Here is a 16,941-nt window from a genome sequence, read left to right on the forward strand (position 1 = left end):
ACAGACAGGTTAGCAAAGACACAGTTAGAAACACGCGATAATGCGCGCAATCTTGTGATCCGAATCATACCCAGGGAGATGCGGGTTCACATACCCGACCTTTAATGAAGGTGAAAAAGTACCAATAGCATAAAAATCACACTTGCACACAAGCTGAAATAAAATTCACTTCTACAGAAAAAATTCTGACAGCGGTTCAAACTGCAGTAGCAAAAGAGCTCTCGCACAGGGTAAACGCATAATGATCGTTACACCTGTACCTGCCTTAGAGGCAGTGACGAAAGCAAGCATTCCCAATGCTAAAGCTTTACATCCGAGATGGATACAATGGGTTAATTATCTTGCTGCAACAGACGTTGAATACGTCTTTGACCCCTACTTGAAGACACAAGAATTCCTACAATACGAATACGAATGTTCTCTGCCGACCGAGATTCTGCCTCTAGAACATTACGGATGTATAATATATACAGACGGATCAGCACAGCCCGCAATTGGGGGTAAACAAGCTTATAGTGCTGCGTGCGCGATTGTTAAAGGTTGCTGGCGCGAAGGTAAATTTATACCTATGGTCACAAAAACTCAATCACTTGGAGACTGTACAGCTCAGCGAGCTGAACTACAGGCTTTCAAGATGGCGCTTGAAAATACCGATCGCAAATTCCCCACTCATTGTGTGCGATTTGTATTTCTGCGTCTAATCTTACGAGCACTTGCAGAACTGGGTTTGAAACGGTTTCAGAAATGCAAAAGGTGGCACAATTAAGCATAAAATGCTTTGGGAACAAGTAGTTCTATTACAGAAAGAACTACAAAAGACTCACGTGATACATACACTGAGTCATCAGCGTGATGGCATTTACGTTGCAGGGAATTCATTGGCTGATGAAGCCGCAAAGGCAACTGTGCAAACGGCTTCCGTAGCTACAATCACTCGCTCTAAAAGAGTAATAGACGGTGAAACAATGCTAGCAGTCAAACCCTCAATGGAAGGTAGCTATGCAGCGTTACCTGTAAACTATCCACTCGGTAATACATACATAATTGATGCAAACTCCGTTCCTTTTGCTCGAATCCCTGGAGTGGGGGACAGAGTAATTCCATAAAGGAACGAGAGAGGTGCTTTGGTTCACAAAGCACATATGGGAGAGGGTCCGAGACATCAAGGGATCTTAGAATCTCTAATAGAATTAGAAGAGATGTACTGGTGGCCGGGAATGAGCGTCTATGTTTTCAAATTCGTAATTAACTGACACCAGTTACAAAGATCATAGCTTCGAAAACCACCAGGAACCTGACTACAGTATAGCCAGCCTAGTCCAGACACCATTGTTAGACAGCATCTGGCTTTCTACACGCAGACGCTGCCATAGACGTACGCGGTCCCACAAATATTAAGACAAGATATATTTGGATGTGGCCCCAGCGCTCGGCTGACGTCAGAACGGTTATAAAGGATTTGCGAGTCTTTATCGGCACATACGGAATCTGCACGCTACATTCGGACCAGGGTCCTGCGTTTAGCTCTCGACCTTACAAGGAGGCCATGGCTAGCTTGGGTGTTGCATTGCGGTATTCTAGTCCCTTCCATCCTGAGGGTAATGCGGTAGTGGAAATAAAAAACCGTGACATAAAGCAATCCATAACAGCTAAGGTATTAGGTTGGGATGATGGGTGGGTCAAACATCTAATAAGTGTCCAACGTAGTCTTAATCTGCCAAGAAATTCATTGGGAGGAATCACTCCATAGGAATTACTGTTTGGTACTTGAATGATAATCGAAGACCTCGATTGTCAAACTTCAGTGGTGGAACAAAAACCCTTTGATGTCAAAGATAGTTTGGCTGTTTTACAGGACTTAAATGAAACAAGAAGTCGTCTGAGTAACAATACAGAAGCAAACGACCACTGAAGAAAAACCACCTGTCCCAGCAAGACCTGTCTGGATTCCAAAGATTGGGGATCTAGTCAGGGAAAAGATCGCGGTAAAGAAGGAATTTGGGCCTTCTTACAGAAAAGCAGTACCTGTCTTAGCTATCCATGTAACAAGATCAGTGTTACTACCGCCCCTTGCTGGTAAAAGGGAGAACAGAGTTGTGTCTATCGACCTGGTCAAACCACATCATGTGGCCGATAATAAGTAGTAGGCCCAGTGGACTCCCCAAGATGTAGCAGACAACCAAATCTTGCTACAATCCAAGAGGTTCAAACTGAAAGACTAATCACCTTTGATAAACATGCAGTAAGAAAAGAAGGACTAGGCAACAAAGCCATGGAACTTGTGCCTCTGGATACCCAAATAACAGTTGGTCAAAAAACACCCGTCTACAATGATATAGCATCGGACTATACCAACATGGCCATAGAAGAAACAGGTCCAGCGATTTAAAGTAATCCGGATCCAATTCCAAAAATTGACAGAACTGCCTCTGGTTATTTTATCAACTTTGGTACATTTTCTGAGGATCCCAGTGAACCTGAAAATACGCGAGCAAATACAACTTTCAAAGAAAAAATAACAGAACTATCAAATTGAAAAAACATATCTGGTTTCATCATGGGTTGAATTTTGGATTGTGTTAGGTGTACTTTTTCTCCTGCTTTGGCTCATACTTGTGTTAAGTTTGGGAAGGATGATAGATGGAAAACAGTACAATGGACACAGCAAGTAAGAAAATCAACTTGCTCCTGAAACCTCACACATCATCTCATCGTGAACGAAGAGACCCGTCATCAGTGAACATCACAGCCGTTCCTATACCTGGTGGTATAGCATGGGACAGAACTGATTATGACATCTATGGCGCGGTGGAACTGCTGAAGATTCCACACTAGTTTAAGGTTTCTTTAAGTGACTTTGTCTCACCCAGCACATTTTCTGATGATTGGGACTTTGAAACTGTTAACAACAGGACAGATTCAGAAAGGTCAGCTAAATTTACAGAACATGAATACCTAGAAGGTTCATCAGATTATGAACAAATGTAATGTTTTAATCATTATGGTCACCATTATTTGCATAAATCTGCAAGCCCTAGAAATGTTTTACTTACAATCAATGGGAACATTGTCCAACACCGCCAAAGGGCATCTCAAAAACATGTTATGAAAAGTTTAGGTACTTCTCAGGGTTTAATGTTACAAATCCAGAAACGGTTTATTTTAAAAATGAAAACAAGACAGGAATGAAAACAATGCTGACCAATACCAAACAAATTTATTCTGCAAACTTATGCTCAGCTGTCTACATTAGGTTTTGACTTTTGGAAAGACAAAATTAAGACAAAAACTGTCTGGGGCACAAAATATTGACAGGTGCAAGGTTTAGAAGCCTTGTTCAGAGCCTGCATTATACCAGAACAAATAATGTTTTTAAATGAAACTGTTCAACAAACTTCTTGTCTTGGCCAAGCTAAGATAAAAGATTTAAACAAACCGTCCTACCAAAGCCCTCACCTGACCGCAATTACTCTGCGGATGAGGAGGTAGACGTAAAACAGATTTTTATTCAAAACAGAACTAATCCGGACTGGAAAAAATGGTTCTGGCCCACAGACACGAATAACTGTCAAGACAGATTCCTGAACAAAACACAAGGGTTCACAGTGAATAGGCCAGATCAAAGATACTCCCAGAGACAACATCCAGGGATAGGAACTATTTACAGTATAGGAAAGCTATGTCTTGAGGGGCTACAGAAATCTACACTTCCAGAAATCAAACAACACTTATCTTTACTTAAAGAAGGCAATGATTTGCGAGATTTCTTAATGGGGCGTCGCAACCCGCGTCAAAAACGTTTCATATACGCTGCTTACAACGAAGCATGGAAAATAACGCAAATGGAAACTGCAGAAAGAATACGAGAAATGGATTGCATTCATTTAGAGAAAAGCCTCTCTGTAGTGGACAATGGGTTAACGACTCTGTCCTTCAGAAGTTATTCTTTGGACAGCATCGTATCATCTGCAATTGACATAATAGAGCAAGACTTGCTAATGTTACAACATGACTGGGGGTGAGTGTTTGATTTGTTCAAACGCTCCGTCCATCATCCCCTTTTGTATCGCAATGTTACAACATGGCCAGTCTCAATTGCGTTCTATAATGCTGCTTGGCTGGACGTTGCAAAATCTCCGTTGAGGCTACGTGCCATGGCGTTAAATCAATACCACGTCATGGTTTACTGTGTTTAACCTCACAGATAAACAAATCTGTTTGGCACAAAAAGGAGCAGACTATACGGTGCTGAGCATTGAGAAACTGGAAAGATTACCATTGACAGTTTCTGAGAAGCCTGTCATTGAATGGATAATACATAGCACCATCACAATACCAGTGACGATGTTCCAATTTCAGTATTGTCTACAGCATATACCAGCGGGACTGTATGAAAGGTTGGGTAAAGAATACATTAAGTCGACCTGGACTTTACCTTACACACAAATGTTTGAATGGGGGAAAGGAGGTATTCCTTAGTGGTAAAAATTGTAAGAATTCACTAAGCGGTACACTTTTGTGCCAAGGTATTAATTTACACGGAGCCTGCAAAGGTTCTGCAAATAACCTCTCATGCCACCTGCACGGTTCACCCTCCACAGTGATGAAACCAATTTTTAGGCAGCTATCCAATGGCAGCTACGTTCTGCTCAATGACCACAGCTGTTGTGGCATGTTGCCAGGAAAAGCGTATCTAGTTAGTGTGTCATACAGGGTCACTTGTTGTATGCAAGTATTGTATCCAAAGAGCAAGACATAAAGGGAGACGGTGTTATGGCCTTCACTGAATATCTCTTCTATACAAATTGATACTTTAAGCAAAATGAAAGTCATTCTTTTACAAAAAACTGCAGCTGACCTCGTCTAGAGAAACGTATGATCTGCAAGTTGCAAGGACTTCTGCAGAGATAAATGCATTATCAACAAACTGCCCAGTAGATTTCGCAGAAATGTTAAGTCAAATCTTAAATATGTCTGATACCAGTGGCATCGCACATGTATTTAAAATATTTTTTTCTGGACTGTTCGCTTCATATAAAGCAGTCCTCTGCATTTTTCCAAATTTCGTACACTCTGTTCGGCGGCCTGGCTCTCATCTTGGGACTCGTAGCAGGAATTCTATTTTTTATTCCTTCTGCTCCGATATGGCAAGTCCAGTCACCAGCGATACCCAGAGTACCATGGAACAAGCCCTCTTTGCCGTGAGAGAATTACACAGATGCTTGGGTTGATTAAGGGATCTGAACACAACTTGGTTCCTTTCGTTCAGACCAATCTGGCAAGATTGCATCTTACCTGTTCTGCGATGTCTGCTTTGCGGAGAGGAATGCGTGTTGGACATGTGTCTTACACTACCATCAGTCCTGCCATCGGATGTTGACGCTTTGCTATGTCCGGTAACGACTCCTGCATCGTGTTGCCCCCAACGGCTGCCCATTCTGTTGACGGCATTCATTGAGGTCTCACCAGCAAGTCTGAGGGTGAGATACGAGACACTACAGGCACACAGGTACCACCTACTGCAGACATTGTTAATGCATCAAACGCTGACGGCGATGATCCTCATCTATGCACATTTGACCTGCTAACTGAATTGGTTCCACTTTCGCCTACTATGGTAGACTGTTTCTTTGCCAGCCTAGACAATCTGATGTTTTCTCCTGACACAGAGAATAACTTTTGATCCATTCACACAGCGTTCTCTGAACTCTGAAATTCGGCCTTCGTTTTTCAAAACAAACAGACTAACAAATTTGAACTTTTTCCAAAATAGAACTTGTTGGCACAGAGTAATCTGCTTAAAGTAGAATTATTCTTAGAGAACAAGATCTCTTTTGAAAACTAGGAAATGACAATATTTGGCCTGGTCCTAAAAAACGAAAGAGTTTAAATGCTATGGGATAGTCTCAACTGTTTTTCCGTACCTTAAAGAGACATTTCATGAATGTAATTTCGTCTTTCATAAATGTTAGAATGTAAGCTCCCATACTATGCTTCATATCAGTTGAGACCTATTTTTTCATACAGTTTATACTCATTTAATGTGAACAAACCTTTCAAATGCAATTTGTATTGTGGGTGGAATTGTAAACACTTGCCTTAGATATGTTCAGTGCTTATACATTTAGTTTTATTGAACTTAATATCGTGGAGTGGGTGCTGTGTAGGAATCTAGGACTCTAGTGTAATTTTCCCGATTCATGCCCATATATAGGTATAAATTACCCGATCCTTATATAGGCATAGAAATAATTACCATATTTGGACTAAGCCTATGCAGCCCAAATACGGCATGGCTACTTCAACTAAGTTCCGAGAATCAACAACGATTTCTTAGAAAAACCTGCCTTCAGCAGCTAGGGACTTTCCCTCGCCTGAATATGTAAATGTAAATACTAATTTATCTAGGAAATCATGGAGTTTTCAAAGAATTGAGTCTTTGAGTGACATTATTATGTCCAATCATACATCAAACGCGGCACCTTCAAGGTATAAACATGCCTACATTTGCCCAGACAAACACACGGTGGCTTGGAGCAGTTAGACTATCTACTTGCCCAACGCCCTGTAGCAGCAAGTGCCGAAGGAAGCCGACCCTCCAGCTGACTCACTGAGAGACGCTGTCTTTTCTCCTGCCGAGAAAACCAGCTCCAGTGTTTACAGTCTACCCTTGTGGGTTGCTGTGAAATAGAGTCCTGAGAGAGATACAAGACCTCCTTCATTCTAAAACCAAGGTACAGGGCTGATTAGACCCTTAAGAGAATTCTTGGAATAGATTCTTGGCAAAGAATACTAAACTTAAGCTACACCTCATTTACTTCTTCCCTTGTACTAGACTTATGTTGGGTACACAGGGGTAGGCGTATTTTAGAAGCACCAGTTGAGTACTTTTAGTCATTATTTTATCACTGTTTGTATTTTAGGTATTTTATGGCATAGAAACCATATCATGCTCTTACAGTACTACTTTATAATACTTATCGTATTATATGCCTTGTACTTTATAACCAGTATTACAATTGTAGCGGTACATTTCTTATGCTCGAGAAAGAACTGTTCAATAAATACTTTTTGTACACCCCTGAGGGTGGCACAACCAGTGCTGCAGCCCTCAGGGGTCATCTCTGGTCACCGTGCCCTGGGTACCATTTACTAGGGGCTGACAGGTGGCCAGAGGTGCCAATTGGGTTTTAGTTTCAACATAGTTTTAGGGAAGGAACACAGGCCCTGGGTAACTAGTTGGCAGGAACCCCGGGCACACTCAGTCAAAGCACATAAGCAGTTCAGAAAAAAGTGGGGGCATACCAATGCAAGAAAGATGGCGCTCTCTCACATATGCCTTGTACTTTATAACCAGAATTACAATTGTAGCGGTACATTTCTTATGCCCGAGAAAGAAGACTGTTCAATAAATACTTTTTATTGAAAACGGCCGTCTCTCTATTTTCTCAGCACCTCTGGTGAAATGAAGCATGCACGATTGACTGAGTAAAATAGTTAGCTATTGTTTTCGCGACTCTAGAGATTGATTTCTTATTCTTGGGAAACAAAGTTGTCATGTTTATGAGTTTGTCAGAAACTAATCCCTTCTTGTGAATTCGAGAAAGTTTCTAGTGACCTCTGAGCTAGCTGGCACTCCCAATAAAGTTTAATATATTTCGGTAGAGACCTAGTCGACCTTATTCCTACGTCTAAACTACAGGATATATTATTCCAATGCGCAGAGCCTATTGGGAATATAGTAACTACACTACAGCTTTCCCGGTTAAAGTTAAACAGTGCCTCAGCATCACAAAATGGATGTTGCTGCCACAGACAAGTCTGCCCTCCTGCTGCTGGATGAAACTCCGGCAGGGGAGGCCTGGACAATAGGTTTCCTGTCCAGGGAGGTGCTGGCACCTCCCTAGACAAGCTTTAGTGTATTGGGGCAGGGAGGGCTGCATTCAGTGAATGCTTTCCAGACACTGCCTGGGACACACAAGGTGCTCCATGCATTTCCCAGTTCAAACCGGTTGCTGGGGCACTCTGCTCCAGCGCAAAACTGGACAAAGGGGAAGGGGTGTAACCACCCCCACCCCAGGTCCACCCGTAGGAGGAACCTTAGAGTTAGTCCAACCCCTAAACTTACTAGAAGTATAGAACCCCAGTCACTAGGAATTTAGATTACCCTGGACGAAACTCTACAACATATATCCTGGACCTTCGACCTTCCATTTCGACTGGAAGATGGAAGAAATCTCCCTTGTGGTAAAGGAGTGACCACCCTGTTCAAACACGCACCAGCAGCATCTTTGCCTGTCTGCATTTTCGAGGCTCCTGCTGGACCCTGAATAATCTGCGACACAGGACACGACTTCCAGACATCTGACTCAGACATTCGCTCCCAGCAAAGCGGAGACCCGTGGCGGACACGAGAGACGTGGGACCGGAACTCCTGGACATCCTGCATTTTGCTACCTGCATCGATTTCCTGAGGTATCCCGAAGTTGTGCATTGGGGTGCTTGAAACCCCAGCCCCGAGCACCTTTTGCACTGAAGCTCAGAGGCCCACACTCCACGAGTGTCCTGTGGGCCCGCTTTGTGCAATTCAGCTTGACACGTCTTCACGGTTCCTAGTCCGTTGGCTAGTGAGCCCCCAAGAAGACCAATCCTTGATTTAACTTGCTTTCCTGGTTGCTCCAGGTTTGCTCCAACTTCCCTGCAAAGGAGAAGTTCCAGACCTTGCTTGTCTGCACCAAAGCAAATCTCGACATCCTGTGTGGGTTGCGTTTGCCGAGGCTTGTTGGGTCCAATCCGGATACAGACACCAGTCAACTAGATCCTTCGTGGGACAACTCGAATCCAACTCCTGGTCGTTGCCTCCTGGACCTCGTGGCTGAAGATACAAACTTCGTTTTCACCTGAAATCACCCGACATCCGGTGGCATCTTCCTATCGCCATCCTGGTCACTGGCTAGTGGCCCAGACTGTCTCCTCTGCTTTCAGGTTATTCACATCTGAGCCACCCTTGGATCCACCCAGACACTTTTCCTCTGGTCGTCTGCAGCACTTCAAGCTCTCCATTGGAATCTACGATGAAACCAGACGAAAAGACACCTATGCACCCGGCTTCCCTGGGTGAGGTAACAAGCGTACTCCGGTGCTCCCGTGGGTATTGACTCGCCAAGTGTCCTAGTCTTAAAGGGTTCCATCGTAGTTCACCTCCTTGTACCCTTAACCTTTAAAATTGTAACTTGTTCATTTCCCATAGAAAGTCAATGGTAACCTGCGGCTGTGTTTACACACTGCACGCGTCTCCCATGGGCCTCCTACATCCTAAACTTTGGTTTTCCTGAGTAGCCCCAGCGATTCCACAGGCCCCAGGCCTGCTTTCTAATTCTCACGTGGTTCTTATACCACTATTTGTATATGGTTTGTGAGGGCCCCTAGGGCAAAACTTATACTGTGCAACTTATCGTATGCTAATTAAGTATCGTGTATTGTACTTTTACCTCTGACCTAATAAAGAGTGCAGAGGGATTGTGTTTAGAATAAATACATATATATTTGATATATACCTTGTGTGGTGTGCTTTTATTTGGTACTCAAGAGATTAGAAATGGTGAAACAACTTGTTTAACTCGTCTCAAAGTATTAGCCTTAAGGCTGCTCTCCACAGCTACCACTAGGATAGCTTTCTATAAGGTTGACTTTATAACCTACCATCAATAAGGGTCGATGAGACTGGTGCAAGGTGCCCACTAGAATAGTGGACATCATATACCAGACTAACTTCTCACAGATGGCATGCATCGCTTCGCAAAATTGACGAAGCTGGGCAGGTGTCGCTCCCAGGAAGGCCGGTGTCGACCCTGAAGGCTCCGCATGCGGAGCCGGACTGTGCACCACCAAAACCCAGTCTAAGAGATGATGCGTCTTCGACATCTTGTGCTTCTACTTACCGGACCCTGAGTGCAAAGCCTTAGAAGAGGAGTGATGATGACTCCGCAATCGGTCCCTCGACATCCCACACAACCTGGACCTTGTATGACGCAGGAGCAGACCGTCGGGCCTAGAGGAGCTTATTGGGACCACACCCACAAAGACTTAGGGCCATGGTTCGACAGTCGGAGCATGACTTGGGGTCACGGTCGTGCTCCAGGCAGAAAAGGAACATGCGGTGCGGATCAGTCAGCGGCATCAGTCGGGTACAGGAACCGCATGCCTTGAAATTGGGCATCCCTCGTGCACCAGGAATCGGCTGAAGACTCAAAAACAAAGTGACAAATGTCGCAAAAAACTCAAACAGTAACTGGGGGTACCGCTCTGTCCGGATCTGCGCTTTCTGGGGCAGAAAAGAAAGCACCGACGTCAGCGCACGAAGGCGGCATCTATGTAGCTACCGCGGTGTCATTCCGGCGACCACGACGACGGACGCGGATTTGACCGCCACCTTCAGACGCCCAGGAGTACTGCGGACGAAAAACTCTGGATCCAGTCTGATGCCTGGGGGTAATTCTAAGGTAAGGATTCTAACTTTCAGATACAGGGCCGCACACCTGGTAGTAATCAACAAATTGGGTCATACATCGGGAAATCACCCCACGTACGCCTTAGAAAGGCTCCAATTTCAGAACCACACATACCTTTACTATATATATGGAAGCAAAGGAGTCCGTAGTCTGCTGCCCACCACACAGAGGACGACTGAGGCCTGGAAAGGGGCGTAACGGCAAATGAGATGGGACAAGACTGCAGAGGGAGATCCACTCTGGGAAGGCAGGAGATTGCCGGAAATAAATTGGCTTCAAACACTGGGATATGGTTGGGATCTCTAGATTGGGTAATATCCTAAAAGACTGCGACCTGATCTCCTTTGCTCTGTTCCAAACCAAATATCATTTAAAAACCCACCCAAAGTTATAAATCCTTACAGCTGAAACACAGCTTTCACTTCATACCCTAAGATAGACAGGTGGCCCTCAATAATCGTTCTGGGGACGGTGAAAGGTGTGGTAGAGGTATTGAAGGTCACAGTGTACCCCTTCCAGACTGTCTGCAGGACCTACTTTTGAGGTGTTGGCCTGCCAAGAATCAACAAATCCGGACTACCACACCAGAGTGGCTTGCTGATTTCAATCCTGGGTGTGGTGAGCACCAAGGCACTGCTGTGCACCTTGCTGGGGCCGAAATGGCAGACAATATGGGGCACCTCTGTCGAGGCATCAACAGAAATAGTTGGGCTCATGCAACAAGCGAGGAGAGGCAGATCACCCCGGGAGAATGCTGTGGCGCTATTCTCTTTGAACCACTCCAGAGTGGAATATGCCTTGCTTCCAAATAGGCAAGTTCTATCAAAGGGACGATTGGAAATCGCCTGAAAAACGAACCAACTGCAGACAAGCAGCGCAGCAAATGAAGAAGCTGGTGCCAATGAGCCCGCCCACTGGAATAATTGGTGTCCAAGCCACAACAAATGGTGAACTCGATTGTCCTGGAAGGCTTTGCAGAGAATAGGTCCGAGATCTTCTGGGACACCTGGGAGAACTTGAGCCATTGAATCCCAAAGAGTGGGAGGGGGACTGCGCCCCAGGGCGCAGCTGACATTCACAGACCTGGGGACTCTTCAAGGTCTCCACAAGTTTGGACTCCCTTTCGGGGTAAGTAGTTAGGAAGATATTAGAGTTTGACTTTAATGCTTGCACCACCAAGCTTTCAGGGTAGAGGTGCTGAAACAAAAAAATGCAGGGTCGCCCCAGAGCAGTGGCGTATCTCAATCTGGTGATTGACCAGGAGGCTAGAGTAGGTTTGACCCAAGCCACCAAAATGGCACCATTAAGTGCCTCACTTTAGGAGAGGACTTAGTGCAAATTTACCCCGGCTGGAGCCTTTCTGTCAAGACATTGGTTTCGACCTTTTAAATGAGGTGCTGGAGATCAAGAATTTCGGTGCCCTAAGCATGACCACTGAGTAAGAAGTGCTTTCCTCAATGGCAGGACCATGGTCTAGAGGCCTGTCTCTGGGACAGATCAAGGCCACTGGCATCTTGAAGGTCATGATATCCATTTTCCTTGTGGTATGTTAGCCTATTTGGTCACCTGAATTATAGCCATTGTCTGATTTAGAGCGAAATAAGGAATACAACATATGTGTCTTTACTTATGGCAGTGTCAAGTCTAGTTGGGGAGGTGGCGCTTTGATGGAAGCAGAGTGCGGCCTCGGTCAGACAGCACAATAGGCACCTCATCCTCCAGCGTCAATAGAGTCTGCAATGGCATCCAGGCTCCATGGACTGGAGCATTGTGCAGGAGGCAGAGTCAAAACAAGAGCCAGAGGAAGCTCAGTGCCAGTGGTAGCTGGTAAGATGCCAAAAAGTAAGAATGGCCTTTCCTTGCAGAACTTGATCTGCCTTGGTGTCACACACAGCCAGAGAAACGAAAAGTTGCTTACCAGAAAGAGTAGTTTTGCAGCTTGAAGAATTTTCTAGATTCACATGTTGTGCATTATTCCACCATCTAGTGGTTGGGTCCGGAATGGGCAGTTTTTTTCCCTTGTTTTGGTCGCTGTCGAACACTATTTGGTGCCAGGGACGTCCCCTGAGTGATGTCAGACGGTATACTGGAGATCGACGTGTGTGGTGGCCATCTCCGGACTCTTTTTTCTGTTTCTTCCTTTGGTTTGTAATCCTTGAGATTGTTTTAATAAAAAGATGTAGTCCTTTAATTCCCCACCTGTTCGTGGACATTGTGGGGGAGGCCGGGTGGGTCGCATGTGAATCCCAAAAATTCTTTAAGCTGCAAAACTACTCCTACTGGTAAGTAAACATTTCGTTTTGCAGCGTGTGAATCCTTTTGTGGATTCACATGCTGTGCATTAGATTATGTAGCGGTTTCTCCCATCTTTGGGAGGCTGTGGTAAAAGGAAGACTTTGCAAACAGGTGTTGAAGCCCCCTCTATCCAATTGGAGCTTCCTTATTCATCTGTATATCCACACAGTAATGCTTTGTGAAGGTGTGTGATGTTGCCCACGTTGCTGCTGCGCAGATGGACTCAATGGGTACATTGGCCATAAATGCTTGTGTTGCACCCTTCTTTCTAGTAGAGTGCGCGGTTGGTCGCATGGTTAGTTCCTTTTTGTCCTGGTCATAACATACCTGGCTAGCTTATACTATCCATCTTGAAATTGTTGCCTTTGTCATCCTGTGTTGGTATGAGTGTGCAACAAACAATTGTTTAGTTTTTCTTATCTTGTCTGTTTTTTGCAAGTAATAAAGTAAAGCTCTCCTAACAAGCCGGGTACGGAGGTTTTTTTTCTGCTTTAGTTTCTGGGTTTTGAAAGAAAACCGGTAGCAGGATGTTTTGATTTAAGTTATACTTCGATACCACCTTTGGCAAGAATTGTTGGTTAGTTTTCAAAATCACTTTCCTTGTGGATCTGTAAATAGAGTTCTTGAATTGTTAAATCCTGTAATTCACTTACCCTGCGTAGTGATCTTATTGCAATGAGAAAGGCTGTCTTTAGGGCAATCTGTTTGAGGTCTGCTGCACGCATGGGCTCAAAGGGTTTCTTCAACATTTGAGAGAGTACTGTATTTAAGCTCCATGTTGGTACAGGTGCAGCTCTTGGCGGAGCTATTCTTTTGGCTCCTTCTTGGAATCTTTAGGACTTGCATGATTTTCCTCTTGTGTATGCCACTATGGAAGCAAGGTGCACCTTAAGGCTTGAAAAATTGCTGTTGCTGTCCAAGAGGTAAGTAAGATATGTGATAAAAGATTCTTGTGTCTTTATGGAGCTGGTCCTGTTTGCGATGCACCATGTGGTGTATCGTTTCCATTTTGCTGTATAGCATTTCCTTGTGGATTTTTTCCTCACCTCCGAGTATTTCCATGGTTCTTAACGGTAGATCGAGATAAGCAGCTTGGCGCATGAATACACAGAATTTGGTAGTCCGTGTTGCTGGTTCCCGGTGAAAGATTTGGCCCTGTTGCATTGTCAGCAGGTCTTTTTCTGTTTTGATCCGGTCTGATCATTTCTCCCTTGGATAGTTCTAGGAGAGTGGAGTACCATGTTTGCCTTGGCCAATGCGGGGCAATGAGAATCCTATTTGACCCTGGCTCCTTTGCCTTTTGTAGCACCCTTTGCATCAGGGGTATTGGTGGAAAGGCGTAAACCAATGTCCTTGGCCCGGGCTTTGTCTGGGCGCGTCCTGCGCTGTGGGATCCGCGTTGTGCTTTTAAGGCGCCTCTGGCGCAGGAAGATCGTCAGTGCCTCCCGGCGCGTGTTGCAGGCTGGAGATTGAAGTCCCTCACTGGTGCAGGCTAGTGTGGCAAAGTTGCAGAGTCCTGGTTTATTCTGGACTGTGCACCTCATTTATTGCCTGTTTTTTAAATGCTTAGCACTACCCTCTGATACATCTAAACTACTCGTCCACACTATCAAAAGATCATTTGGGATACTATTTGTGCCTCTAAACCAACTGGGGTTTGCTTGGATTATTTACACGGTGTACCTCTTTGGTCCACTATGTAAAAAGCCAGCTTCCTAGACATGTAAAGATGGTGAAAGTCATCCATCATTTCTGGAAGATGGAAGTTTGGAGCATTTCAAACAATCTACAGCCCCGTGTGAATTCTCAGGACACGAAGAAAACTAAAAAAAAAAAAAGGGGCTCTCATTTAATTTGTATTTGATGTTTTCCAGATAGCCATACTGAAAGAACACAGCAGGCAAGAAAGATGGGTACAGCAATGCTCTACTTCTTAATGGAGAAACCCATGAAACAAGGAATCCTACTTTTTTGCGAGAAACTAACGCAATAGGGATTAAACCGCTTTATGTCCTTTGATGCAGAGGTCAAGTAAGAAAAGGAAGGGGAAAATGAATCTGTCCACTGCTGATTAGATTGGCAGGCACAGTAATCATTTCCTATTGAATGCACAGACACAAGACACTAAGATGTAGATGGGATCCAGGCCCTGCTTCCTGACTTGTCGACCACTCATTAAAGAGGGATTCAACAGAACTTCTTTAAATCCAGCGGAACAGAAAATAAGTCTAGTTGATTGGATTTATTTTTATTTTTTAGTTCTTCCTAGATGCATGTGCTCATCAAACCAGTTTGGTCATTGGGAAGGAAAAGGCTCCAATGTTTTTCAACTTTAAGAACTAGAAGAACAAACTGAATTTACTTTGTGGGGAAGCTGTTCCTTTGGTTAAAAACACTGGATGAGAACCAGGAGAAATTTGCAAAGACGAAGTTAAATCAAGTCACTGTGTGCGGTGATCTACAAGTCACTGTGTGCGGTGATCTACAATGAGCCATTTCACTTTGTCAAGTCGGTCAACCCTAAACATTTTCAATGTACCCAATGTAGGCTAGATGTATGTGTTGGCAGTTCGAAAGGCAAGTGCTTTAGTTGACTAAAAGGTGAACGGTTTCTTTTTCCAAGTTAACAGTTGCTTACTTGGTTATTAACTTATTAATCATTTCCGGTTGTGGTACTCAACTCACTGAGTATGCTACTCAGTTTTTTACATGAGAATATGCTAATGTCTATACGCAAAGTATTATCTACACGACTGAATTTCCTTCCCTGTTTAAATAAAAACGAATTGCAAAAAGAACACCAAGTATTTGAGAAACCGTAACTATCAAATCGAACAAGCAGTTTTATGGTTGTGTACAATTACTCTGAAGCATTGCTTGTGTGAAACGTGCAGCACCAGATTTACAAATAGCAATAACCAAACTAGTAATGTGAAGGTCCCTCAAGACTCAATAGGCAACCTCAGCAAGGTTAGGCCCCATCAAATACTTAGCTAACGCACATGTGCACCAAGTAGTCCTACCAACAGCCCCCCCTCTAGACTACTCATTAAGGGATTCCAAAACCCTTCCAAGTTCCCACAACATCATAACCCCATTCCCCATCTATCCTCACTCAAGGCTTACAATCACTGGGTTATTGGTGGTCGCCTCATTTGCTAACACATCACATGTTCTTTGATTACCTCCCAAGCTTGCTCTACCAATTCTCAAATGTTAGGTATTCGACTTGCATAGGTGCCATACTGTTCCTAGATGCACAGCCTTACCTGAAGCTCTCGGAGAAATGCTTGAAATAGAATCACCATCTTCATAAGTTATTGATGGGATGGTTTCAGATTGTGATGCAAAGGTTACTTTGCGAGGCGAGCTAGTCCGCTTCTTTGCATCTGGAGAGAAAGGCCATCATGTAGCAAACATAGGCTGGAGTTCAACATACACCACATTGGTACAGTCCCGCCAACCTTATACCCCTGCCCAGGTCACTTCATGTTAGAGCTAGCTCAGAAAGTGAATAAGCAAATCTAACCCAATTCAGTAATCGGAGAGGGAATTAAATTTAGCCACCATAGAGCACAAGCTAAGTGCACAAGGGTTCTCCACATCCTTATCAGAGCTAAAGTGCTTAAAGTACAAACCATGGAGTGAGTAATGAAGGTCAGTCGTGCTGGCTGCAAATATGGGAAACGCAGTCAAGACGCTACACTGCATGCTAGAGTAAGCTGCTGATACCATAACAGAAGTAGCAGTGAACCAGAGCATAAAGTATAAACACCTCCAGTATCTGCGGTGGAACTGGCACAAAGCACTGAAGATTTGTACAGAATTTCATGATGGAGAGATGTAGTCCTGTGTCCCCTCAAAACCACAACAAATACAGCTGTGGAGCCAACACAAAACATGTGAGAGAGGCACTAAGCAACCCTATAAGGAGCTTAGCAACAAGTCCATAATTGTTCCACGTACAGGTGTTGCCAATGAACAACGTTCTGTGAAACGTCATGAAACGGCAATGTCAGAGTGGCTCAAACCTACATCTAAGCAAATTCCTAGCCAGCTATTCATCCACTGAAATACTCTGCAGATAATTCATTTACTATTGTGAGATCTGAATGCTACCTTGCTTAGACTAAGG

General features: G+C 44.2%; 1 protein-coding gene across 1 annotated transcript in view; it reads right to left on the bottom strand.

Moving 5' to 3' along the window:
* LOC144798063 (uncharacterized) overlaps positions 1–16,941 on the bottom strand; it is a 793,010-nt gene that overhangs the window by 500,254 nt on the left and 275,815 nt on the right. The window contains exon 8 of the mRNA XM_078668835.1: positions 16,076–16,195. Within this exon, the coding sequence (XP_078524961.1) occupies positions 16,076–16,195 (120 nt within the window). The remainder of the gene's footprint in view (positions 1–16,075; positions 16,196–16,941) is intronic.

The sequence above is a fragment of the Lissotriton helveticus genome, chromosome 12, assembly GCF_964261635.1.
Source record: "Lissotriton helveticus chromosome 12, aLisHel1.1, whole genome shotgun sequence".
Taxonomy (NCBI): Eukaryota; Metazoa; Chordata; class Amphibia; order Caudata; family Salamandridae; genus Lissotriton; species Lissotriton helveticus.